At 45.6% G+C, this 27,480-nt stretch overlaps 1 protein-coding gene across 1 annotated transcript; it reads left to right on the top strand.

Moving 5' to 3' along the window:
* Positions 1-408: 408 nt before the first annotated feature.
* Positions 409-21,115, top strand: LOC137635734 (peptidyl-prolyl cis-trans isomerase D-like). Its single transcript, XM_068368187.1, has 7 exons — positions 409-647; positions 2,501-2,638; positions 2,924-3,219; positions 4,094-4,222; positions 5,487-5,605; positions 18,393-18,531; positions 20,772-21,115. The coding sequence occupies exons 1-7, from the start codon at positions 584-586 to the stop codon at positions 20,988-20,990; spliced, it is 1,104 nt and encodes a 367-aa protein (XP_068224288.1). The 5' UTR covers positions 409-583; the 3' UTR covers positions 20,991-21,115.
* The last annotated feature ends 6,365 nt before the right edge of the window (positions 21,116-27,480 follow it).

Below are 27,480 nucleotides of genomic sequence, written 5' to 3'. Positions count from 1 at the left end.
GCTCTTCTAGGAGAAGGACACTCCAAAATCAAACCATTGTTCTCTAGTCTTGGGTAGTGCCCCAGCCTCTGTACCATGGTCTTCCACTGCCTTTGATTAGAGTTCTCTTGCTTGAGGGTACATTCGAGCACACACTTCTATCTTATTTCTCTTCCTCTTGTTTTGTTAAAGTTGTTATAGTTTATATAGATATTTATTCTAATGTTGCTGTTCTTAAGATATTTCATTATCTCTTTTTTCTTTCCTCGCTGTGCTATTTTCCATTTTGGAACCCTTGGGCTTATAGCATCCTGCTTTTACAACTAGGGTTGTAGCTCAGCAAGTAATAATAATAATAATAATAATAATAATAATAATAATAATAATAATAATAATCTATCTAGTAGTGTGCCCACAATCAGTGACTCAGTGTTGTTGTGGTGAGAGCAACGAGGAATCCTAAACTCGTTACTCCACTCTTTCTAGACGATTCCAGATTCCAAAATTCCCAAAATTCCCGAATTCCCGTTGGTTCTACAGCTGGCCAATTAAAGACAAAGCCTTCCTGTATCATCGTAGCTCGTTTTGGACAACATTTGAAGCCATGAATGCCCCGGAGAGCGGAAATCCACACGTATATATGGACGTGAAAATTGGTGATGAAAATGGTATGCGCCAAAAATTTATTTTTATTTTTTTATTTGTAGGAAATTTGAGATTTTTTATTTATTAAAAACTGATTAAAAATGTTGGATATATTTTATTTTATTTATATATGTAAGTTTTTATATTAAATAGTTGGTCTTTACCAAATTGTAGGCTGTGAAAATCACCTTACCCCAATGTAGGCCGTAAGATTCACCCTACCCCATTGTAGGCCGTGAGATTCACCTTACCCTAATGTAGGCCGTAAGATTCACCCTACCTTAATGTAGGCCGTAAGATTCACCCTACCTTAATGAAGGCCGTAAGATTCACCCTACCCTAATGTAGGCCGTAAGATTCACCCTACCCTAATGTAGGCCGTAAGATTCACCCTACCCTAATGTAGGCTGTGTGATTTACCTTACCCTAATGTAGGACGTAAGATTCATCCTACCTCATTGTAGGCTGGGGAGCCTTTGTATATCAGCGGCCAGTTCCTCGTGCGTTGATTTAAAACGGACATTAACTAACCTAAACTTTCTCCCTTAACCTAACCTACAAGCCTTGTCCTTACATATTTACCTAACCCGGGGGGGGGGGGGGGAACCTCCTGCGACCCCCCTCACTTTGTCCTATTCTAAGATAGACATAATACATACAGGTGGCCGCTATCATACATACACCCCCACCCTACCCCCAATCTAGGCCGTAAGATTCATAGTTTGAAATTATGTATTGTATACCAAACAGCCCTGTATTTATAGTACAGTTTCTGTTTTTCTGTACAGTATGTTGTATACAGTACTGTATACCGTATGAATTATATAATACAAAAGTATATTATTCATTTCTTGATATTAATGCAATAAGGATATATCTCTTGGTATGATTCAAATATGAATTGGGGGTGTATATATGATAGCGGCCACCTGTATGTATTATTATGTCTAACTTAGAATACGGCAGTGTAAGGGTGGCCGCAGGGGGGCGTCAGCCCCTCCGTTAGGTATATAGGTAAGGACATGGCTTGGAGGTTCGGTTAAGGGGAAAAGTTTAGGTTAGTTGATGTCCATTTTAAATCAACGCATGAGGATCTGGCCGCTGATGTACAAAGGCTCCGTAAATTGGAGTATAATTGTTTGTGACTAAGAAAATTTTAAACATAGTATAAATTTATTTATATGGTAATATCGTGAATATGTGCGTGAATTATCCATGATTATCCAGAATATATCTCCTCTTCATACATAAATAAATTACCTTAACCAATTCATGGCTGTTGTGGGCTTCGAGCTGACCGCATGAACGACAGCGAGTGAGTAGAGAAACGTCTTTGCGGAGAATGCAGAAATTCAACCTAACCTAATCATGCACGCCTGGTTCCAACTGGTTGTGAGAGATTTTTCCCGTCTCTTTATCTCTGCATAATTGACATATGATTATTACTAGCTAAGCTACAACTATAATGTGAAAAGCAGGATGCTACAAGGCTAAGGACTCCAACAGGGAATAATATCCTAGTGAGGAAAGGAAATAAATTATACGTACATATACCAAGGCACTTCCCCCAATTTTGGGGGTTAGCCGACATCAAACAAATGAAAAAAAGGGGGATCTTTCCGCTCTACGCTCTTCCAGGCCTGACGAGGGACTCAACCGAGTTCGGCTGGTACTGCTAGAGAAGTAATAAAATTTTAAAGATATATCTTTAGATCAGGAAGAAACTATAAGCCCTTGGGCTTATAGCATCTCGATTTTCCAACTAGGGTTGTAGAATAGCTAGTAATGATAATGATAACTATTCATTGATAGGGAAGAAAACTGTTTGTATTCACAGCTTTGAATTTAAGTAATTTTTTTCATCACGACTTTGCAGTTGGAAGAATCGTGCTGGAGTTATACGCCGACAAATGCCCCAAGACCGCAGAGAACTTCCGGGCGCTGTGCACGGGCGAGAAGGGCATGGGATCGAAGGGGTATCCCCTCCATTTCAAAGGATCAACATTTCATAGGAGTAAGTTATTAGATTTTTATCAGCATTTCATAGAATTTAATTGATTTTTATCAACTTTTCATCTTAGTAAGTTGATAAATTGTTGTCAACTTCATAGGAGTAAGTAATCGAATTTTTATGAAAATCTCCTAGGAGTAAGTTAATGAATTTTTATCAATTTTCATAGGAGTAATTGAATTTTTATCAGTATTTCATAGGAGTAAGTTTTATTGATTGATTGATTTGAAGTTCTCTGGCATCCTGACATCGTTGGAATACTGAAATAATTCAACTTATTATCCCCAGTTATCGAGAACTTCATGGTACAAGGAGGAGACTTCACGAACCACGACGGAACGGGCGGAGAAAGCATCTACGGCGAGAGGTTCGACGACGAGAACCTAGAGCTGAAACACGTTTCGGACGGCATCCTGTCCATGGCCAACGCCGGCCCGAACACCAACGGCTCCCAGTTCTTCATCACGCTGGACGCCACGCCGCACCTGAACGGGAAGCACGTGGTCTTCGGTCGGGTCGTGAAGGGAATGGGCGTCGTGCGGTCCCTGGAGAAGGTCAAGACAGACAGCGACAAGCCGGTAGAGGTGGGTGTCGCGTTGCATGACTTGGTTATTCATAGTAGAAGGGCCCCCAACTTAGAAGGTTCCCCAACTTAGAAGGTCCCCCTAACTTAGAAGGTCCCCCAACTTAGAATGTCCCCTAACTTAGAAGGTCCCCTAACTTAGAAGGTCCCCCAACTTAGAAAGTCCCCCAACTTAGAAGGTGCCCCCAACTTAAAAGGTCTCCCCATCTTAGAAGGTCCCCTAACTTAGAAGGTCCCCCAACTTAGAAGGTGCCCCCAACTTAGAAGGTGCCCCCAACTTAGAAGGTGCCCCCAACTTAGAATGTCCCCCAACTTGGAAGGTCCCCCAACTTAGAAGGTCCCCTAAACTTAGAAGGTCCCCCAACTTAGAAGGTCCCCCTAAGTTAGAAGGTTCCCCTAACTTAAAAGGTCCCCAAACTTAGAAGGTCCCCCAACTTAGAAGGGCCCCCTAACTTAGACGGTCCCCTACCTTAGAAGGTCCCCCAACTTAGAAGGTCCCCTAACTATAGAAGGTCCCCTAACTATAGAAGGTCCCCTAACTTAGAAGGGCCCTTAATTTAGAAGGTCCCCTAACTTAGAAGGTCCCCCAACTTAGAAGGTCCCCCAACTTAGAAGGTCCCCCAACTTAGAAGGTCCCCTAACTATAGAAGGTCCCCTAACTTAGAAGGGCCCTTAATTTAGAAGGTCCCCTAACTTTGAAGGTCCCCCAACTTAGAAGGTCCCCCAACTTAGAAGGTCCCCCAACTTAGAAACACAAAGATATACAAACACAAATCCAACTAAAAATAACAAAGATAAAGAAATGCTGAAGTAAAACAAAATATCATTTCAATTACATTAAGCAAAAACGACACTTGTAATAAACTTCTTTACAGAGGTGCGAGATATATGACTGCGGGCAGTTTGAGCCGGGGCAGTCGTTTGGCGTCGTCGACGAAGACGGCACGTGCGACGTCTATCCCCAGTACCCGGAGGATTCGGACCTCGACTTCGCCGGGGCTGCCGTGAGTATCCTCGCCGTTGTTCGCTTCAACCTCGCCATCCTTTTGAACTAATAATAAGGGGTGAGGGAGAACCTAAAGGTCTATCTGCCGAGCTATTAGCAGGCATTGCCTGGCCCTCCTTGGTCATAACTTTGGTGGAGAGGGGACTGGGGGGCATTGTCCTCGTTGATAGGGGAATGTCAGTGTCCCTTGCCTCTGCTATTCATGAGCAGCCTTTAAATGGTTTTAGATACTGTATTTTTTTTTCTTATTAGTACAGTACTGGTTTTCTTAGGAATTTTTATTGATACTTTTACAGCAGGTAAGAGTACAGTTTATGATGTTAGCTGGAAATCTTATTTAGCTTATAACTTAACCCTTTTACCCCCAGGCTATTTGGAACTTTCAACCCTTAACCCCCAAGGGGTTATTTTTTTCCCAGCACATTTTGCAGTATATTTTTTTGAAATTACTCTAACAGCCTTAATTTTTGTCATAGAGAGGTCTGGTTGGTCTCATTCTCTTGGAAAATGCCTGAAGTTTCTCAAAAAATTATCAAAAATATGCAAAAAAAAATATAAATAACAGTTTTTTGCAAGGACGTATCTGTACGTCCATGGGGGTTAAGGGATGAGTTTTGTGAAACGTACCAGTACGTCCTTTGGGGGTAAAAGGGATAAAAGGTGGAATATAAACAAAGATGTGTTAATTGCCGAGATAAATATTGATCAGATGAATTTATCTATTGGTCGATTTTGGTTTATTCTCGCTTAGATCTCGTATAGTATATGAAATGTTTTCTTCTCACAGAAGAACAAGCCCAATGAGCGAACCCTATAGAATGATTTCGTCGCTGAATTTGATACTAGTACTTTCATTTTTTAGTTCTTTAACCCTTTTACCCCCAAAGGACGTACTGGTACATTTCACAAAACTCATCCCTTTACCCCCATGGATGCACTGGTACGTCCTTGCAAAAAACTGCTATTCAGATTTTTTTTTGCATATTTTTATTAACTTTATGAGAAACTTAAGGCATTTTCCAAAAGAATGAGACCAACCTGACCTCTCTATGACGAAAATTAAGGCTGTTAGAGCAATTTAAAAAAATATATATTGCAAAATGTGTTTGAAAAAAAAAAAACACCTGGGGGTTAAGGGTTGGAAAGTTCCAAATAGCCTGGGGGTAAAAGGGTTAATTGGCGCATCACAGAAATAAACTTTGGGTGACATCATCCTTAAATTCTGAGCTTACAAAAATTCCATTACAATATATTCTTTGCAGTTGGACCAGTTACTCAAATCCGTCGGCGACATAAAAGACGCGGGCAACATGCTCTTCAAGAAACAGGAGTACGAGAGCGCCGTCAAAAAGTACAGAAAGTCTCTCCTGTATATTAGTAGGTAGGTTTACGGTTTTTTAGTACACCTTCTGAAGAAGTGGACTCGTCGTACAGCAGTGGTGTACTGCTGTGCGGCGAGTTCCTGCGTTTAGCTCCACCTCTGCTGTCTCTCCTTACACCATCTATTTGGTTATTTGTTGAACACTAAGGGTGTGCCATGGTCTAATTCTTTGGAGCGAGGTGGATCTAGGACTTCTGTGTCCGACTGTACGTATATATCAAGGCAGAAATGGAATAGCAAGTGAAAATTATGATTAAGAAATTTGGAGTTATTTGTTCCTATGCGTTATACAAATCTTCGACCTTTGATAGGAGCTTGAAACGTCCTTTAAGCTTTTGAATACGGTAGACATAGATTGTTGCCTTGGTGTGCCTACATTACCTTTTCCCTTTATCTGTTCATATTATCTGTTCGCTTGATTGCCTTTTGATGATGTCGGCTCCCTGGGCAGAAGTGCGGCTTTGTCCTCGCAAGCCTAGACGAGGATGCGTCCGGTGTGCGAGTACTGTAATGCAGACGTTGTTCCATGTCCATTTTGTAACTTCTTAGAGGGGCAGAATTGCTTGCTGTTATCCCTCTGTTTTTAGTAAAGGGAGTGGCCTCCTGTACAGTGGGTCGAGTTCGTAAAGTAGTTGAAGAAACTACAACTTCCGTTCTTCAGGTGCTAAACCGGCATTGTCATTTTCACTGAGCAGGAGCATTGTCCATAGGCAACTAGTTTTGGAGTGGGAGGTTCTTCTCCATGAGGTACTTTTCGACCGCAGGACCAGAAACCTCATTGACCCGTTCCACAAACAAAGTGAGAGTCACTCGAACCTTGTTGTTTGACCTCCATATAACATTTAGTTGTTTCTCCTGCACATTGTATATTTTAAAGGCTCCTGGATCTCCCAGGTTTGGGTGGATGGAGTGAAGAAAGCTCTGGGTGATAGGAGGATAGATGTGCGAGAGGCAAGAGAGCGTGCTAGAAATAGGAATGAATGGCGAGCGATTGTGACGCAGTTCCGGTAGGAACTGCTGCTGCCTCCGGTGCCTCAGATGACCGCGGAGGTAGCAGCAGTAGGGGATTCAGCGTTATGAAGCTTCATCTGTGGTGGATAACGGGGGAGGGTGGGCTGTGGCACCCTAGCAATACCAGCCGAACACGGTTGAGTCCCTTGTGAGGCTGGGAGGAATGTAGAGAGGGGGCCTGTAATGGTCATCCTGGGAATGAAAACAGACCGGTCTTGTCGCATTTACGAAACTGTCCCTGACTCGCTACGAATGTTTCTGTCTCTTTTTCTGCTGATATACCTGGCTTCCTTATAACGAGGTCTGTATGCAATACCTTTGCTCTTTCATGAATGTTTTCAGGAATCTTAGTTCTTGTTAACTGCTTTTCATTGATCCTGATAACCAGCAACTTTTCTGTTATTGGTCATCATCAACATCAGCACCCCCTTTCTCATCATCAGTTGATTTTTTTTTTCCTTTTTTTTTTTTCCTTTTTTTTTCATTTTTGAGAATTTTGCAAATTGTTAATGCAAAAATGTACATTTCTTGCCAGGTCTGCCACAGATAATCGCAGGGTCAATAGAGTTTGAGCCCATTGTTCTTATGGCGTGTCCACACGGGAGAACAGTGTCCGTGAACATCAACTGTTACCAGTTAACAATGGAAAGCAGAAAGAGGCGTTGATGACGTCAAGCATGAGCACCAAGTGGTGTATTGGACAGCGCTTGTGTTCGTAGAGTCTGAGCTTAGGACACTCTCCGGAGAGACAGGATGGACGGAATTATGTCTGTTTACCAGATAAACTTTAACTTTCAGGTGATTAGGTTTTACCTTTCCTGTAAACATGGCTATCTGTAATCCAGTTACTAAGGAAAGCTGCCTTTGGGATAAAAAGAAGAAGCTCAGTTGCTAATCGAACAGTACTGGCAGAACCTTTGCTTAGGAAACATCAAAGCAAATGTTTACAAAGACGGAAATAAACGCTTGGCGGCAATTAACCCTTTTACCCCCAAAAGAACGTACTGGTACGTTTCACAAAACTCATCCCTTTACCCCCATGGACGTACCGGTACGTCCTTGCAAAAAAATGCTATAAAAAAAATATTTTTGCATATTTTTGATAATTTTTTGAGAAACTTCAGGCATTTTCCAAGAGAATGAGACCAACCTGACCTCTCTATGATGAAAATTAAGGCTGTTTGAGCAATTTAAAAAATATATACTGCAAATTGTTCTGGGGGAAAAATAATCCCTTGGGGGTTAAGGGTTGGAAATTTCAAAAGAGCCTGGGGGTAAAAGGGTTAATGAAATAAAGACGGAATTCCCAAGAAGTGTTTCTGATTTATGAGTCAAAGTAAATAGAATTCAATCTAGGTCAATGCAAGAGAGTGCTACGCAAATTGGAGGGATGTAAAAATCGTGGGCTGGTACAGAAGACATTTTCACAGCCAAATTATGGTTTGTTCCGTAACCGAAATACAAACCACGCTATTTACAAAGGGTTATTACTTTTAGCGTAGCTGAAATGGCGAGCCATTAGAATTTAACGAGGGTGTATTACCCCCGCGCTAGTTAGCGGGGGGTAGGGGAGTGGTAGCTAGCTACCCCTCCTCCCCCTCACACACAGGTGAATACTCACTTTCACTTTTGGCTCGGACTGTGACAGACGTCTCTGTCTTGGTCCTCGCTTGGCAGCCATTGTCTGTTTTGTCTTTACTTAATCGCTTACTTTTCTTTTACTCAATATATATGTAAACATGTTTTCATGTTTGTATATATATTTGAGTATAGAAATAAGTAAGTTTCCTTTTCAGATGTGTGTGTGTAGTGTACGATATCTACGTGGAGGCCTCGGCAGTTAGGCCACCACGGCCTAATTTTATGGGTTGCGATCGAGTTTGACTTCGGTCTTTCTCTCTCTCTCTCTCTTGAGGTCGTTCACCCTTTTACTATGTTTTACTACGCCCTTGTAGCTTCCTTCCCGTGTGGGTGGGGTTGCTACGCCGTACATTTTGTTTCAATTAGTTTATGAATCTAATTGTAGTTGTTAATTTTTCAGCTTGTAGAACGATTCCTTTCGGGGTTTTCGTTTTTTTCTTTAGTGTTCATTCATTTTTAAATTACATAATTACATAGTTACATAATTATAATTGTTATAATTCTGTTTTGGTTACAGCTCTCATTCCGCGAGTGTAAGTGGTTGTGAGGGCACGTGCCTGTTGTGTAATTCTTGTTCCTTTTCCTCGGGATTCCTCTTCGGAGCCTTCCCGGGGGAATGAATGTGTACTAATATTATTTGTTTTTATTTTTTTACAGTTACCGATCTAGTTCGTTTCTGTAATATAGCAACGGTGTGAGCTGTCTGGTTGAGTCCTGGGGATTCGGCTGTTGCTGCCTCCCCCCTTGTATTGTCGTCAGGGGCGTGTCTCCTTCTACTGGTAGTACTCCCGTGTCGACGGACAGCTCTCCAGTTCATTTTAGAACAGTCAGGAGGCTTGCCTCCTTGGGCGGATAACTTTCCTTCCGAGGGAAGTTTTTTCCTGTCCAGGCTTGAGCTTTTCCTCTTTTGGGGGGTTCTTCTCTTGCCTTTTTTTCGTGCGACTATGCTCTTGGTGCTGAGCGGTCGCACCTGCAGTTTCGCTCAAGGGGCTGGGCAACTGCAGGAGCTCCTCTTCGGAGGATTGCCCCTTTTAGGTCACTAGCTGACCAGTCTCTTCCACGAAGTGTTTCTCTTTCGTTCGCGAGAGAGTACACTCATAGAGACTCCTCTTCGGAGGTTTCTTCTGTTGCTGTTGCTGTTGGCCTCCCTCGCCGTAAGGCCCTCCGTCCGCCTCGTCGTAAGGGCCTCTCATCTCCCTATAAGGGTGCTTGAGGCGCCTTTTTGAATCTCCGTTTGCAGCCTACAACTTCTTTTTCTCGATCTTCCGTCTTGGTGCAGATGGACAGCAGTCTAATCTCGTCTTCCGACGGGCAACGGTCTTCCCGACGGACAACGGTCTTCCCGACGGACAACGGTCTTCCCGACGGACAGCGGTCTTCCGACGGACATCAGTCTCCCGGCTTACAACGATCCCTTCGGGGCTAAGGGTTGCCCCCACGGGGGTTCTTCCCTTGCGTGTCAGGGTTTCCCTGCGCGCCCTTCTGTTCGTCAGCGCTCTCCTGTTCGTCAGCGCTTTCAAGATGATCTTCCCGGCGGTTCCTGTTACGTGCCCTGTGCGCCCACGTTCGCCCTCGCGATCTAGAACTTCGGTTCAGGTCGGGGTCAAGGACTCTTCTTCTTTGCACAGGCTTCCACGCGTAGCCTTCTGCTCGTCAGCGATCATCAGCTCGTCAGCGATCATCAGCTCGTCAGCGATCATCAGCTCGCCAGCGATCGTCAGCTCGCCAGCGATCATCAGCTCGCCAGCGATCTCCGGATCGCCCACGTGTGTTACAGCTGGCACGCCAACGTTCTCCAACACTTCTGAAGGAACATGGTTCGCCAGCTACTAGCTCAACTGCGGATGCTGATCGCCATCGCGCGACCCTCAACTGCAGATGCTGATCGCCATCGCGCGACCCTCAACTGCGGATGCTGATCGCCATCGCGCGACCCTCAACTGCGGATGCTGATCGCCATCGCGCGACCCTCAACTGCGGATGCTGATCGCCATCGCGCGACCCTCAACTGCGGATGCTGATCGCCATCGCGCGACCCTCAACTGCGGATGCTGATCGCCATCGCGCGACCCTCAACTGCGGATGCTGATCGCCATCGCGCGACCCTCAACGATTGCCCGCTTACGCATGCTGCTCCTCATCGCACAACCCTGAACGATCGCCCTCTTGCGGATGCTGATCACCATCGCACCCTTTCACGCGATCATTCACCTGCGCATGCTGCTCGCCATCGCACAACCCTGCACGATTGCCCGCTTACGCATGCTGCTCCTCATCGCACCACCCTGAACGATCGCCCTCTTGCGGATGCTGATCACCATCGCACCCTTTCACGCGATCATTCACCTGCGCATGCTGCTCGCCATCGCACAACCCTGAACGATTGCCCGCTTACGCATGCTGCTCCTCATCGCACCACCCTGAACGATCGCCCTCTTGCGGATGCTGATCACCATCGCACCCTTTCACGCGATCATTCACCTGCGCATGCTGCTCGCCATCGCACAACCCTGCACGATTGCCCGCTTACGCATGCTGCTCCTCATCGCACAACCCTGAACGATCGCCCTCTTGCGGATGCTGATCACCATCGCACCCTTTCACGCGATCATTCACCTGCGCATGCTGCTCGCCATCGCACAACCCTGAACGATTGCCCGCTTACGCATGCTGCTCCTCATCGCACCACCCTGAACGATCGCCCTCTTGCGGATGCTGATCACCATCGCACCCTTTCACGCGATCATTCACCTGCGCATGCTGCTCGCCATCGCACAACCCTGCACGATTGCCCGCTTACGCATGCTGCTCCTCATCGCACAACCCTGAACGCTCGCCCTCTTGCGGATGCTGATCACCATCGCACCCTATCACGCGATCATTCACCTACACATGCTGCTCGCCATCGCTTACCGCCAGCGATCTTCTTCACCTACGCGGCAGCACGATCCCTCGCCGTCACGCCCATTCGCCTGCGCGCCCGCGCGATCGCTCGCCTGCGCGCCCTCGCGACCGCGCGACCACTCGCCTGTGCGCCCGCGCGACCATTCGCCTTTGCGCGACTGTTCGCCCTCGCGCGACCATAGTTCGCGGCGAATTCCACAGCCGGTGGTAGCAGCAGGGACGCGTGCTCCTAGGCGGCACTCGGGATCACCTCCATCCAAGCACAGGTTGGTAGTGCAGGACGAAGACAGGTCAGTACAGCATTCTTCCCACCTTTTCAGGCAGGAACCGTCGTGTCCTCTCCAAAGGATCGCCCGATCCCTTTCACCTTAGCGAGGATTTCGGACTCTGTGTCCTTGGAGCAGCAGACATGGTTTGATCCGCTGGCACGGGCGTTAATGAGGTTTATGAAACCAGCACTCACCGGCCAGGGTAACAAACCAGCGGCTGTCTCTCCTACGCTGAAGAGAAAGAGAGGAGTGGACTTCGTGGTGACTTCCCCCAGGGCGAAGTTGGTTCCCAAGAGGTCGGTCTCGAGGGTCCCCTCTCCTGCACGAGTACTCTCTCCTTCTCCCGCCCTGGAAGGATTTTTGGCGGGGGGGCTTTCCGTTGAAGATTTCTCCATCGGACAAGGGGTGACTGCTTACCTCTTCCTCTGGGAGCTTACCAGGTTCTTTCCCTCCTCGGTTACGGCCCGAGGTTTGGTTCAAGGAAGCTACAGGAAGATCAAGGGTACTTTCCTCCTCTCGAGCTCAGGCACCTTGGCCTTTCGTCGTTAAGTATCTACTTGCGGACAAGCTCGATGTTGTACCATCTGGACGCGCTGACTGAAGGCTTCATTCGGGTGTCTCATCTGTGGAGGTCAACAACCTCAGACACCCTTCCATCCTTGAGAAGAGTTTTGTCTTTGCCCAAGGACAGAGACTTAGACGTCTGCTGTGCGGAGTAAATCGACTTCCGGTTTCACTCCTCCAAGGCGCTTTCTTCCAGACTCTGCAGGGCTCCAGCTCCCTTTTCTTTCAACCACGTCGGCCTAAGTTATCGGCTACGACAACTGGGACAAGGTGTCCAATTGCAGTTTCCTCCTGTCAGGAACAGATGGCACGGGAGACTCCCCCGGGGGGGCATAGTCCTAAAAGGAGTTCACGAACTCTAGGATTGCAGGTTTTTTCGCTGGGAGGATGCTTAAGGTAACTCATCCGAATGACAGCTTCCCGATGCCCATTCCCGCACAATCTCTGTGAGTAGCCAAGGATATCGCGCCTGCCGTCTCTGTCAGCGAATTCAGTGTCTCTGAACCTCTATGCCATAGCATCAGCAGAGTTGCCCGGTTGGGCAGAATGATCCATACCTTAGGCGAAGGTCTTCCTTAGGATCATCGACGGCTTCACCCCCGGCCCCCCTCAGTCGATCCTTTCTTGTAAGGAAGGATCTGAGAGGGGATGTCCATAGTCGACCTCTCAGCCCTGATCAAGTTTGTCGTACAAACTTCGGCCAGCGTAGACCAGCAGAATCGATCAGACTGGTAACGAGGCGACAGGACTCCTTTAACCCTGGATCGGAAGGACGGGTACTTTCAGTTTCCATTCCATCCATCTTCCAGGGTGCTCGTCGAATTCAACCTAAACTGCAAGTATTCCGGCTTATGATGCAGTGTGGCTATCCCGCCGTGGCATAGCAGGTTTGTTTCCCCAGAGAACTCTCCCTGCCTTCCTCTTGGCCGCTCAGGTGCAGACTTCCGCCTCCTCTGCTGTTTGGAGGGCTGGTCAACTCCGGTAGGCTCGGGTTTCGACCTTCTTCAGCGCCGGGAAAAGCTTCCGAATGCTGACCATGAGTGTGGGCTCATGGTATTTTGCTTGGAGCCTTCTCTTCCTCTGCCTCAACATCTGGAGTATCTGGCCATGATATTGAGTCAACCGCCTTACCACGTTGGAAACCCCGCTTCTCGTCCGTCCAGCGAGGTTAAGCAACGTCGGTACTTGGATGGGTGACCACCTGGGGACGCCAGATTCTGTTACCACATCCTCCGAGCCTTCCTTTCGGTTCACCGTGGCAAGACTGAGGAGAGTCGCAGTACCTGTTCTCAGTCAAGCAGAGTTTTCAGCCCTACCTTGGAACGTTTCCTAGTTCTTCTTTCCTCATTGACCCGTTTATAGTCCGAACGGTCGCCTCAGGATAAGTTCCATGTGGGGCGATCCAAGTTCCGGTGGCTTCAGGCAATGTTTAACCGGACTCCCTGGCCCTATGGGACCAGCGGAACTATTAAACCTACAATGGGTGTTGACCTATGGAGCCTCTTGATGGTAGTGGATATTCTCGTCCTTTCCCCACATTCTTGATGCGGTTCTCGGACTCGTCAAAGGAAAGGGGGGGGGGCATGTTCCGGTCCAGGCCTATGGTCAAGACCTGAAGGATACCTCTCCATCATTCAGGCAGGCTTAAGGGCCTTAGTCTGGCCCCTCTTCAGATCCTACCGCTCCTGCCAAGTCGCCCCGTTGCGTGTCGACTTCATGCTAACCAGCAGGGGACGCATTTTCACACCTTCACATCTTGCACTAGAGATATCGGGATGATTGAGATTCTCTCAATTCCACCATCGGCTCTCTCATTCCAGGCAGGGGAATGTTTCTCTCAGACTATCCGAGCAGAGCCTCATAGAGAGAGTGTACCTAGGGGTCTTTGACCTTGGGTAACCAGCAAGTGCTGGTCTGGGGGACCTGATCGCGACAGCTTGGAACCTCAAGCTTCCGCTAGTTTTCCCCCCAGTCTCAGACCCCGAGACTCTGGCAAGATGCATTCCGGTGATGGTGGGACAACTTCGACGCCTGCGTCTTCCCTCCTTTTTGTCTGCGGACAATGGGTCTCAACAAAACCAGGTTGTCTGTCAACCTTTCAATGGGAGAGCTCCACTGGGACTATGTGCAGAACGGTTTCTGGACCCTCTGCTTCCCCTGACGGAACTCCCGGGAGAGCTTCTCCCACGGCGCAGACTACTCAAGCAACCACACTGCGACATCTCTCCCGAACCGGGGCGTCGCTTCGGCTTCATGCCTGGAGACACTACGCTTCCTCCTCTAGAAGAGACAACCCGCTACAGTCGCGGTACGGAGGTCGCGTCATCTGCGATAGTCATCCACAGGGGTCTCCCAGGCAAAGTGAAGAGTCTAAGGTGGTTGGTGCCGTGGGAGATATACCTCTTCCCGTGAGGCCTCTTCTCCAGCAATAACGGTCTTATTGCCTTTCGGCGGGAGGAAACTCCTTTCCGCTCTTGGCAATGAAGCCTGTCGCTCAGCCTTTCCCTGACCTTCAGGCTTAAAGGAATAACTTTTTCCTGCCCGCTGGATCTATCCTCGCTCATGCGAAGCTACGATCGTCCCTGCCCTAGTCGGAGGAAGACCTCCAACTTGGAGCATGGCTCGGACTTTTAGTCCTTTAAGAGATCTTCTCAAGACCCTTTTACGACAGGCCTCGGATTGTATTCCGCCCTGGGTCTTCTGCTCACTCTGGCCACGGCCAGTGTGTAAGCAATCTTCTTGGTCTCTTACTACTCCCCCCCTTTCTAAGGAAGAGGGGAAGGCAACATTCAGGCTCGCTCCTGAGTTGTTGGCTAGACTCAGAATCTGTGGGTCCCGACCCTTCGGTCCGATTCATTCAAGATTTTGAGTCTCCATTCTGTGTCTGATGTCCCAAGACCTTCTCTTTCTTGCCAGTACAGGAATCGAGAGGTTAGCGCTGGGAACAGCTGCAGTTTGGCCTCAGTTGCAGCCGATTTGGGAACACAAGGAGGACATGGGGGGAGAGTCACCAGTATACCTCTTCAGCCCGGACTCAAGGACATTCATCTCGGCCTGTCTTCAGACCCTCCCCCGTCACGTCGCCCTACAGCACGATGTTGGATACATCGCAACGTCCCTCGCCTTCGAGTAATACTACTCTGTGACGCAGGTGCTACAAGCTGGAGTCTGGAAGCGTCTGATGACCTTCGCAGCCCGCTTCCTGCAGGGCGTGACCCACAGGAGTCTCGATACGTTTTCTATCGCTCTGTGGTGGCTACACAACAGCTGGTCTAACCTCAGGCTCCTTTTTGGACAGGTAGCAGAAGGTTGAGGGCATTGTTATCAGGTTTTAGTCTGCATGAACGAAAGAAGTATGTCTGGCCCTTACTTCTTTCTTCATCATCCCCTCTACGGGGAAGCAGCATCCTGGTCTCTGCATAGCTGACCTCGAACCTCTGCAGGTAAACCATGCTTCCTTGTGTTCCGAGTATTGAGTCAATACTGTCGCGTCCCCCATACCCTGACGAGGTGGTATTGGGAACGTCTTAACCCAGAGTTCCTTCTGGAACTCCAGGTCAACTGCCTAAGACGGGTCACACTTCTTCCTTCACACACAAGCTTACGTAGGCCACATGGTTCCTTGCGGTGCAAGGAACTTGTGAGGTGCAGGGACTCCTTTTCTCGAGTGCGACTCACTCGGATTCTGAGTCCCCGGGTAAAGCCAAAGCCAGTATGGCTGGGGACTTTCCACCCTTCCTAAGGGATAAGTCACCCTTTGTAAATAGCGTGGTTTGTATTTCGGTTACGGAACAAATGACAAATTCGAAGATAATTTGTATTTTTCCTAACCATACAAACCTTAGCTATTTACACATATTTGCCCGCCAGCCCTGTCCCCCAAGACAAGTCCTACCTCTAAGTGAAAGTGAGTATTCACCTGTGTGTGAGGGGGAGGAGGGGTAGCTAGCTACCACTCCCCTACCCCCCGCTAACTAGCGCGGGGGTAATACACCCTCGTTAAATTCTAATGGCTCGCCATTTCAGCTACGCTAAAAGTAATAACCCTTTGTAAATAGCTAAGGTTTGTATGGTTAGGAAAAATACAAATTATCTTCGAATTTGTCATGTTTCGATGATACAACATAACAGAATCGGTTTCAGTTATGGACTACCAAGTCTCTCCTTTGCCCGGAAAAGTGTTAGATCGTGAGGAAAATACGTAATATTCTCTCTCTCTCTCTCCTCTCTCTCTCTCTCTCTCTCTCTCTCTCTCTCTCTCTCTCTCTCTCTCTCTCTCTCTCTCTCTCTGTAAAAATCTTATCCTTATTACAGAAACAATTTGGATTTAGTTAACAGCCCGCAATCCAAAGTATGACCAGTCTCCAACATAAGTTTTTTCTTGGAATAACGTAGGTTATACATTGCACATTAACAATAACATCTTCATTTCACTTATAGGTTATTGTTCTAGGTCAGGCATACATGATTCTACCCTACCTCCAGAAATTCTTCCGGAAAAATTATCCCTTATACATGTGTCCTGTTCAGTTATAAAGGGTTCGACCTTCGATAAAACGTTTAAAGAGTTTGGGCCCATCTACTGCAGTTTCAGAAGTCCGATTCATAACCAACTAGAGGTTCCTTTAAAATGGACTAATGTCTTCTCTTTTCACTTTGTCTTTGCAACTAGTCCTTCCATACACCATTTCATTGTTCTCAAAAAGGTCAAGGAATAATTAATCATGTTGCATAATGCAATTTATTTGGTTGCAATTTATTTTCTATGGTAACAAACAGTAGTACCACACGAAGTTGTCTACCATGATTTCTACTCCATTCACTCGACAAAGACCGGAAGAAAAGTTCAAAGCTGATGTCCGCTGACAACTACTATTTGTTTTTCGAGCACAGACTGATAACACTGACATAGATAACTGTGTTTCCAGCGGACATCAGCTTCGAACTTTTCTTCCGGTCTCTGTTTAGTGAACGGAGTAGAAATCATGGCAGACAACTTCATTTGGGACCACCGTTTGTTACCATATCCACTTTCCTCATTCAGGGTTGTGGTGGCCGATGTAAAGTCCCAAACTGGTGAATGCCATCCTGGGGTTCGAGTCCCGCTCACACTCTTTAGTTCCTTTGGTCGCTGTAACCTCACCATCCCTGTGAGCTAAGGATGGGGGTTTTGGAGAGCTTATATGTTTTCCTGCTGAGTCATTAGCAGCGATTGCCTGGTCCTCCATGTTCTAGCTTTGTCGCTGATCGTGTGTATATATGGTCAGTCTCTAGGGCATTGTCCTGCTTGATAGGGCAATGTCACTGTCCCTTGCATCTGCCATTCACGAGCGGCATTTAAACCTTTAAACGCTTACGATGTCATACTCTTTCGCTTTATAATACAGTAACTGTGTTTGTCTGACAGACACTGTTCGACCGTGTGGACGCACCCTCGTATAAACTCAGTCCGAGCTTTGTACATTGATACAAGGTCCCCGGAGCATGGAAGACAATATTTCACACAGCATACAAACCCTAAAAATGATAAAAAAGAAGTCGGTTCACCCAGAATTTCCTGGGGAAAGTAACAATGTAGCTATCCTGCATTTTAGCTTTTATTTATATAAATGACTGTACGAGAGAATTAAATATAAATTGAATAATAATAAGGAGTTTGATATGAATTTTGGCTATATATATAGTACAGTAATAATAGTAAATTTATGTACATACATACATATACCAAGGCACTTCCCCCAATTTTGGGGGGTAGCCGACATCAACAAATGAAACAAAACGTAAAAGGGGACCTCAACTCTCTACGTTCCTCCAGCCTAACAAAGGACTCAACCGAGTTCAGCTGGTACTGCTAGGGTGCCACAGCCCACCCTCCCACATTATCCACCACAGATGAAGCTTCATAACGCTGAATCCCCTACTGCTGCTACCTCGGCGGTCATCTAAGGCATCGGAGGAAGCAGCAGGGCCTACCGGAACTGCGTCACAATCGCTCGCCATTCTTTCCTATTTCTAGCACGCTCTCTTGCCTCTCTCACATCTATCCTCTCATCACCCAGAGCTTTCTTCACACCATCCATCCACCCAAACTTTGGCCTTCCTCTTGTACTTCTCCCATCAACTCTTGCATTCATCACCACCTAATATGGTTAATTCCTAGTGGGATACATATTTCATTCTCGGGTTTACGATCAACGTTATATAAGCAATTGAACGGTGGAAAAATAAGATTAAGAAAGTAATGTTTAGAATTAACAGCAGCTGTGTTTTATGTTTCTTTTTTTTCTTTTCCAAACTTGAAACTGTTTTTTTTTTCTTTTCCAAACTCAGGTTTTGTTTTTATTTTTTATTTTCCAAATTCAGGTTTTATGTTTCTCTTTTTTCTTTTCCAAACTCAGGCTTCGAGAGAAACGCCAGGATTGCAACGAGGAAGACGAGAAGGCCATCAACGGCCTCGCCGTGTCGTGCCTCCTGAACCACGCACTCTGTTGTACGAAGCTAAACCTCTTCAGCAAAAGTATCGGCGATTGCAGCGAAGTAAGTGTTTTGGTTTCGAGCGTATGTTGTTGAATAGTATTTGAACACACAAGATTATATTTACCACATTTCTTGCTAGATTTATTGCTTACTTCACATTCCTCTTTCAGTTTCAGAGGTTTACAAAGCCCGCCAGATTTATTGCTTACTTCACATTCCTCTTTCAGTTTCAGAGGTTTACAAAGCCCGCCAGATTTATTGCTTACTTCACATTCCTCATTCAGTTTCAGAGGTTTACAAAGCCCGCCAGATTTATTGCTTACTTCACATTCCTCATTCAGTTTCAGAGGTTTACAAAGCCCGCCAGATTTATTGCTTACTTCACATTCCTCTTTCAGTTTCAGAGGTTTACAAAGCCCGCCAGATTTATTGCTTACTTCACATTCCTCTTTCAGTTTCAGAGGTTTACAAAGCCCGCCAGATTTATTGCTTACTTCACATTCCTCTTTCAGTTTCAGAGGTTTACAAAGCCCGCCAGATTTATTGCTTACTTCACATTCCTCATTCAGTTTTAGAGGTTTACAAAGTACTGAAAAGCCAGGACTTTCAACCTTTTTTTCTAGAAGTCGTATTCCAGCTATGACCCGATTGTAGAATGATCTTCCTAATCAGAAAACTTGAATCGGTGAAACTTCATAAGTTCAAACTTGCTGCGAATGTTTTTATGTTGAATAGGTTAACATAAGTCTCTCTCCATAGTTTATATTATATGATCTTTAAAATATTTTATATTAACCCTTTTACCCCCAAAGGACGTACTGGTACGTTTCACAAAAGCCATCCCTTTACCCCCATGGACGTACCGGTACGTCCTTGCAAAAAAAATGCTATAAAAATTTTTCTTTTCATATTTTTGATAATTTTTTGAAAAAATTCAGGCATTTTCCAAGAGAATGAGACCAACCTGACCTCTCTATGACAAAAATTAAGGCTGTTAGAGCAATTTAAAAAAAAAATATACTGCAAAATGTGCTGGGAAAAAATAACCCCTTGGGGGTTAAGGGTTGGAAATTTCCAAATAGCCTGGGGGTTAAAGGGTTAAAATATTTTATATTAATTATTCATTACTTATTTACTTCCCTTCCTCACTTGGCTATTTTTTCCCCCTTTGAAGCCCTTAGGCTTGTAGCATCCTGCTTTTCCAGCTAGGGTAGTAGCTTTGCTAGTTATTATTATTATTACTATCCAAGCTACAACCCTAGTTGGAAAAGCAAGATGCTATAAGCCCAGGGGCTCCAACAGGGAAAAATAGCCCAGTGAGGAAAGGAAATAAGGAAATAAATAAATGAAGAGAACAAATTAACAATTAAATCATTCTAAAAAAAGTAACAACGTCAAAACAGACATGTCATATATAAACTATTAACAACATCAAAAACAAATATGTCATAAATAAACTATAAAAAGACTCACATCCACCTGGTCAACAAAAAAGCATTTGCTCCAACTTTGAACTTTTGAAGTTCTACCGATTCAACTACGCGATTAGGAAGATCATTCCACAACTTGGTAACAGCTGGAATAAAACTTCTTGAGTACTGCGTAGTAATGACTTCTCAAGTGAACCAGTATCTGAACTTGCAACAAGAATTATTATTTAGGTGTTTTATACAAGATTCCTTTTCTAGTGAAGCAATTTGTTAGTAAAGAAGTTTGCCATAAATGTGTAACATTGCAATCCCTTTCTTTGATGTCACTTTAACAAAATCAATGTGCTTCGGCTTATTCTATTTGCATGAAAATCAAAATGGTTCACTTTCTCTACTCTTCAATGGCCTCTCTCTGCATCATTAAAATTGTAGTCTGTAGGTCCTCTTGCTAACTTCACCGTTGAAGTTCTACATGCCTTTCTTAACCCTTTTACCCCCAGGCTATTTGGAAATTTCCAACCCTTAACCCCCAAGGGTTATTTTTTATTCAAGCACATTTTGCAGTATATATTTTTCAAATTGCTCTAACAGCCTTAATTTTTGTCATAGAGAGGTCAGGTTGGTCTCATTCTCTTGGAAAATGCCTTTATTTTCTCAAAAAATTATCAAAAAAATAAAAAAAAAATTGTAAATAGCATTTTTTTGCAGGGACGTACCGGTACGTCCATGGGGGTAAAGGGATGTGTTTTGTGAAACGTACCAGTACGTCCTTTGGGGGTAAAAGGGTTAACCCACTTATATTACCATTCGCTTCATTCTTTGTATTCCCTCTTGCTGCTTTAGTCAATTTATAAATCCCTTCTCTCACAGGCACTAGAAATGGACGAGAGCAACGCCAAGGCCTACTTCCGCCGCGGCCAGGCGTACCACATGAGCAAGGACCTGGAAATGGCGAGGAAGGACCTGGAGAGAGCGAAGCAGCTGGAACCGGAGGACAAAGGAATCGCAAAGGAGCTCAGCCTAGTCGTAAACAAAATCAAAGCTCAACGAGACAAGGAGAAGAAAGCTTACGCCAAGCTTTTCCAGTAGAGCTTTCCAGTTGGGGACTGAAGTGCCAGTGATTTAACATTTCCAGACGTCTGACGTTTTCATTTTTATACGCTGCAGACAATGCTCGGAGTTCTGTTGAGATGCTAATAAAGTCTTAAATTGGATAGTTTTTTTTTTTTTTTTGTTTGGGGTTACATTGTACGTATGGGGGTCTGCTTCGTGATTTGTTCATACGTGTATGCAAACCTTTCGTCATTTTCAAATACTGTAGCTGGAAGGGACATTAAATTTATTAACAAGGTAGTTAACAGTCTCTTCCCTTCTGTCTTCCACTGCAGCTAGTACTGTATTGTTGAGCACCATAACAGGGCTATAAATTCTTTTCATTCGGGTACAGTATTGAATGTTTCTACGCTGGCTTTGTCTGCCATTACGGAGACAGAGTAGGAAGTGTGTTCATGCTAAGGAAAGGATGGACAATACAACCACTTATGCCTAAATTGGGAGTTGATTCTCTCTCTCTCTCTGTTGTTTGTCGTCAACATAATTGTTTGCAATCATCCCTGTGTGCAGCGGCCGTTATTAAATTTGAGGAGGAAAAGGAAGACTTAGGTACTTTTCGGTTTTATCCTAGACAATGGCACGCTGATGTCTTACAATCTCGACAGTTCTTTTCTAAAGTCATCAAGAATGCAGGATACTGAATCCCCTGCACATACGGCCCTGCCTCGGTCTCCGTTTCAAAAGCTAGCAGAACTCAAATCTCATTCGGCAAAATTTTGCAAGGAACTTTTATAAGGGAGTAGACACAAGTGCACTTTCCCTCCTACTCCCCATTCTGGTGTTTTCCCTATTTAGTATTCTAGGAAGACAGAGTGCAAGAAGTCTCACAGGACTCGCAGTAATAACCTATGTTTTGGGAGAGGTTGACAGCTCTGGGCTGGGTGCGGTCGGGCTGCGGCCACAGTGATCGACATGGCCACCATTCTAGACGAGTCTATCAGAGATCCACAGCCCTGCAAGGTCTTGAGCACACTTCCTGTCGGGTTTGTGTTGAAGGAAGGAACTTCATCGTCTTGTCAGGACGGTGTAGTGCGGCTCCTTTTCGCTTATTAGAGTACTTTCATACGAATTGAAAAGATGGATTTCCCGAGGACGTCGTTGCCAGCAGCCACGAGCTGGTAAGTATCAGGCAATCGATAGAGGAGAGGTCCTTCTTCCTCTTTATCTGCATCCTTTCCCACTTCTATGTGGGGTCGATGTTTCTGGCCAGCTTTCTCCACCTACCTCTGCCCCACACTTCATCACCTGTTAATCCCTTTGATCGAAGGTTATCCTTGATACAGTCCATCCACCTTCGCTTTGGTCTCCCTCTCCTTCTCTTTCCCTGTACCTCCATTTCCATCACTCTCCTCCCAATATACTGTTTATCTCTTCTCATGACATGACCATACCACCTCAGTCTACTTTTGATTGCTGCCATAAATCTCTCTCCGATGTCACGCAGCTCGGTCGGTCATCGTCCCACGATTAAGTTCCAGCTTCTGTCCTTTGTGAAAGCTCTTGTACTTTATGTAAATGTTACAAATTAGTTGTGGCGACCAAAGCACCAACGACAATTGGGTCTAGGCTGGTGCATTGGAGCCTCTCATTGGTCGAGACCTTACCGATGTGGCCCTGGACTAAAGCGAACAGTTGGTTCTAGATTTGAGAATTCTATGTTTAGCCAGTCCAGTAAGATCCTATTCCCCACACCTTCAACTCATTGGAGGTTTTACATGCAAGTCTCCTGCACTATTGCAACTACTGGTTGATTCAACAGTATCTGCCCCTTCGGGAGGCCATACCTTGAGCCTGAACGAAAGGAACATGCTTGTAGTCAGCAGCCATACCTTGAGCCTGAACGAAAGGAACATGCTTGTAGTCAGCAGCCATACCTTGAGCCTGAACGAAAGGAACATGCTTGTAGTCAGCAGCCATACCTTGAGCCTGAACGAAAGGAACATGCTTGTAGTCAGCAGCCATACCTTGAGCCTGAACGAAAGGAACATGCTTGTAGTCAGCAGCCATACCTTGAGCCTGAACGAAAGGAACATGCTTGTAGTCAGCAGCCATACCTTGAGCCTGAACGAAAGGAACATGCTTGTAGTCAGCAGCCATACCTTGAGCCTGAACGAAAGGAACATGCTTGTAGTCAGCAGCCATACCTTGAGCCAGAACAAAAGGAACATGCTTGTAGTCAGCAGCCACGGAGACTTACGCCAACCCACGACTCTGTAGTCCAGTACAGGAGGAACATGCTGATCTTTTTGGTACACAAATGGGCTTACAGGGTCTTTTAGAGAAGGGATGTCGTGCTGAAAGATTACATAAACAAGTAGATCCAGAGACATCTCTTGCACTGAGAAACACTTAGTGGGCTTATTGGCAATGTCTCTGCCTGGTGATCGGCATATGGTTTAGAGTCCCGCTCAGACTTATTAGTTCCTCGAGTGTCCGCAACCTCGCCATCCTTGCGAGCTAAGGATGGGGGTTTTGGAGGAGCCAATAGGTCTACCTGCCGAGTCATTAGCAGCCATTACTTGGCCCCCTCTGGTCCTACCTTGGGTGGAAAGGGGTCTTGGGCACTGATCATATGACATGGTCAGTCCCTAGGGCATTGTCCTGCTTGCTAGGGCAATGTCACTATCCCTTGCCTTTGCCATTCACGAGTGGCCTTTAATAGAGTCCACGTTACTTTTTCCCAAAATGCCACATCGAGGAAGCGATAAGAGAAGCGGAGGACTTATTCACACACTCTGATCTATCACACAGTAACCTTCAAGGGGTCCAGTTCAGGAAGAGAGGGACAGTGGCAGGTAGCGTTACCCCCTGCTGCCACAATTAGCGGATGGCTGCAATGCCATTGGGCACCTTGGCAACGACATAGGACTGAGCCTCGGGTGGCGAGAGTCCTTCGGGATAGTTAACAATTTTTGGGGGGCCGGAAAAAAAAATTTACCATTGGAGTACCACTAGGTTCCCCTCCTCCGGACATTCAACTGTTCTTGGACGCACCGAAGGAAGGGTGTTGTGCACGCCTGGATGACCTGGTTGCATCGTGTGAGTAGCACAAGTAGAGAATGCAATTGGCATTTCTAGCACTGCAAGTATTTTAAGAACGTTCAAATAGGTTGAAAAGTCAAGTCTATGATCAGTGTATCCTCCCCACTGTCACCTATGGGGCTGAAACTTGGAATCTAACAAAAAAGCTTTCCCTTAAATTACGAACAATGCAGAGGGCACATGAGAGAATTATGCTAAATCTAACATGGAAGAATATAAAAACAGCTAAATGGATACATAAAAAAACTAAAGTAATGGATATCCTTGAAACCATTAGCAAGCTCAAATGGAACTGGGCAGGGCACATTGCCAGGATGACAGACAACCGATGAACATCACGAACAACCTTCTGGACACCCCGAGGATACACAAGAAACCGAGGAAGACAAAAAACACGCTGGCGAGATGACTTAGACCAACATAAGCAACAGTGGCACAGAATAGCTTAGGATAGAAGTCTGTGGAGAAACCTGGGGAAGGCCTACATCCAACAAAGGACTTTTGAAGGCTGAAATGATGATGATGATAGTGCTTATGAGCAACAACATTAGATGTACTGTAGTGCTTATGTCACGAAGCAAAGGGTCGCAGTTTAGCTCCCTCTTTGCCAGTAGATGAATAGTAGGTTGGCCTGGGCACCAGCCGCCCGTTGAGATACTACCGCTAGAGAGTTATGGGGTCCTTTGATTGGCCAGACAGTACTACATAGGACCCTTCTCTCTGGTTACGGTTCTTTCCCTTTGCCTACACAGACACCGAATAGTCTGGCCTATCCTTTACAGATTCTCCTCTGTCCTCATACACCTGACAACACTGTGATTACTAGACAATTCTTCTTCACCCAAGGGGTTAACTACTGCACTGTAATTGTTCAGTGGCTACTTTCCTCTTGGTAAGGGTAGAAGAGACTCTTTAGCTATGGTAAGCAGCTCTTCTAGGAGAAGGACACTCCAAAATCAAACCATTGTTCTCTATTCTTGGGTAGTGCCATAGCCTCTGTACCATGGTCTTACACTGCCTTGGGTTAGAGTTCTCTTGCTTGAGGGTACACTTGGGCACACTTTTCTACCTAGTTTCTCTTCCTCTTGTTCTGTTGAAGTTTTTATGGTTTAAATGGGAAGTATTTATTTTAATATTGTTACTATTCCTAAAATGTTCTATTTTCCTTATTTCCTTATTTCCTTTCCTCACTGGGCTATTTTCCCTGTTGGGGCCCCTGGGCTTATAGCATCCTGCTTTTCCAACTAGGGTTGTAGCTTAGCATTTAATAATAATAATAATATGCACATCTACACTGTGCATCACACACGCACAGCTATTAGCCAGATGCATCCCAGGCAAAAAGGAAGGTACTTACAGACAAGCTGAGTTGTGATATGCAAGCTGTAGGATTGTGGCGATCCTTGTATACCGGAAAGGCTTCTTACCTTATGCGACTCACTGTGAATCGACCTGTTTGCCACACACCTAAACATAAACCTCTTAACCCTTTTACCCCCAGGCTATTTGGAAATTTCCAACCCTTAACCCCCAAGGGGTTATTTTTTTCCCAGCACATTTTGCAGTATATTTTTTCTAAATTGCTCTAACAGCCTTAATTTTTGTCATAGAGAGGTCAGGTTGGTCTCGTTCTCTTGGAAAATGCCTGAATTTTCTCAAAAAATTATCAAAAAAAAAAAAAAAAATTTTTAAATAGCATTTTTTTGCAGGGACGTACCGGTACGTCCATGGGGGTAAAGGGATGGCTTTTGTGAAACGTACCAGTACGTCCTTTGGGGGTAAAAGGGTTAAGTGTCCCGTTTCCCTACAGCAATGATCAGAACTACGGTGGTGGCTCGCAGAGCTCACAGATGGCACACAAGGCGATTGGTATTTTGACCTGTTAGCAATTCGTAGGTACCACCAAGCAGTGAATTTGCTTGCATCTAATGATGGTCCAGCACTTTGCTGCAGTAGAGGGGCTTGAGTGTCTCAATGATGGGCTGGGCAATGGCGGTGGGGTAGTTTATCCACCCTGGCAGGCTCAACCATACCGCTAAAGCCAGTTCTGAGAGACCAGACCAAGACTGGACCCCTATAGGCCTTCTCCTTTATTTAAGATAGGCAAAGGCTAGGAGAAGGAAAACTCCAAAATCAAACCAAACCAAACAAGACCCCAACGGCGGAGCTTCCCAGCGCCGGCGGAAGAGGGCAATGCCTGTCGGGCAGGCAACAAGGCGGGCCTTGACATAACAAGAACCCGGCAGCCCGATGCAACCAACATCGGAGAAGCCGCCTGTCTCATATGTCTTGAGCCGCGGTGAAAACGATGTGGGGCCAGTGTGTGCGTGGCCGTTGCAAAGCCACGACCACCCAAAACAATATACCCAGCTACTGGCATTCTGTCGTTTCCTCCACCCTTCTTCTGATAGGAGGCTGATGGCTAACGACAGAACCCAATACTCGGACACGAGTGGGCGCCGACGACGACGAATGATTGGAGTTTATCTAGTATTTCCAAGCGAAAGGCTTTTTTACAGAGGGGCTGTACAGGAGATGTATGGATGCCTCTGATGGTTCTCAGCAACTCTCTAAAAGGGAAAGTGGGCCATCTTTCCCTATTATTTTTGCTATTAGCTAAGCTACAACCCTAGTTGGAAAAGCAAGACGGTATAAGCCCAAGGGCTCCAACAGGGAAGAATAGTCCGGTGAGGAAAGGAAATGAGGATAAACGATAGAAATATTTAACCCTTTTACCCCCAGGCTCTTTGGAAATTTCCAACCCTTAACCCCCACGGGGTTATTTTTTCCCCAGCACATTTGGCAGTATATTTTTTTTTAAATTGCTCTAACAGCCTTAATTTTAGTCATAGAGAGGTCAGGTTGGTCTCATTCTCTTGGAAAATACCTGAATTTTCTCAAAAAATTATCAAAAATATGAAAAAAAATTTTTTTATAGCATTTTCTTGCAAGGACGTACCGGTACGTCCATGGGGGTAAAGGGATGAGTTTTGTGAAACGTACCAGTACGTCCTTTGGGGGTAAAAGGGTTAACAAAACATTTCAAAAACAGTAACGTCAAAACAGATTATTATTATTATAATTACTAGTTAAGATAAGGGATTTTGACGAAGGAAAAATCTATTTCTGGGCGAGGAACCTGTGTCGCCCAGTGAAATGCTCCTTAAAGCACCATTTCAAAGGTATAAATACTGCTAAATATACCAGAGAAAAAAAGGTGCATGGAATGCCAGGAATATATCCAGCTTGCTCACCCCTAAAGGGTGTCGGTATTAAAACTGGGGCGAGTGATACCACTACCAGAGGTCCCTTTGCAATTAGACTTCTCCCTCCTCAAAATCCCCCGTTACTACGAGGTGTCGTTCACTACAGCTACTGCGCCCCCCCCCTCCCACCCACCACCACCACCACTACCTATCCTTCC

Source organism: Palaemon carinicauda, unplaced genomic scaffold (assembly GCF_036898095.1).
Source record: "Palaemon carinicauda isolate YSFRI2023 unplaced genomic scaffold, ASM3689809v2 scaffold165, whole genome shotgun sequence".
Classification (NCBI taxonomy): Eukaryota; Metazoa; Arthropoda; class Malacostraca; order Decapoda; family Palaemonidae; genus Palaemon; species Palaemon carinicauda.
Note: the sequence above shows the minus strand (reverse complement) of the source record. Positions and strands in the feature narration are given on the sequence as shown.

Excerpts from the sequence above, each read along its gene's own strand:
- LOC137635734 (XM_068368187.1), top strand. The coding sequence starts at position 584 with ATGAATGCCCCGGAGAGCGGAAATCCACACGTATATATGGACGTGAAA. Across the intron at positions 648-2,500 it reads GAAAATTGGTGATGAAAATG|TTGGAAGAATCGTGCTGGAG; the intron begins GTATGCGCCAAA and ends ACGACTTTGCAG. Across the intron at positions 3,220-4,093 it reads ACAGCGACAAGCCGGTAGAG|AGGTGCGAGATATATGACTG; the intron begins GTGGGTGTCGCG and ends ACTTCTTTACAG.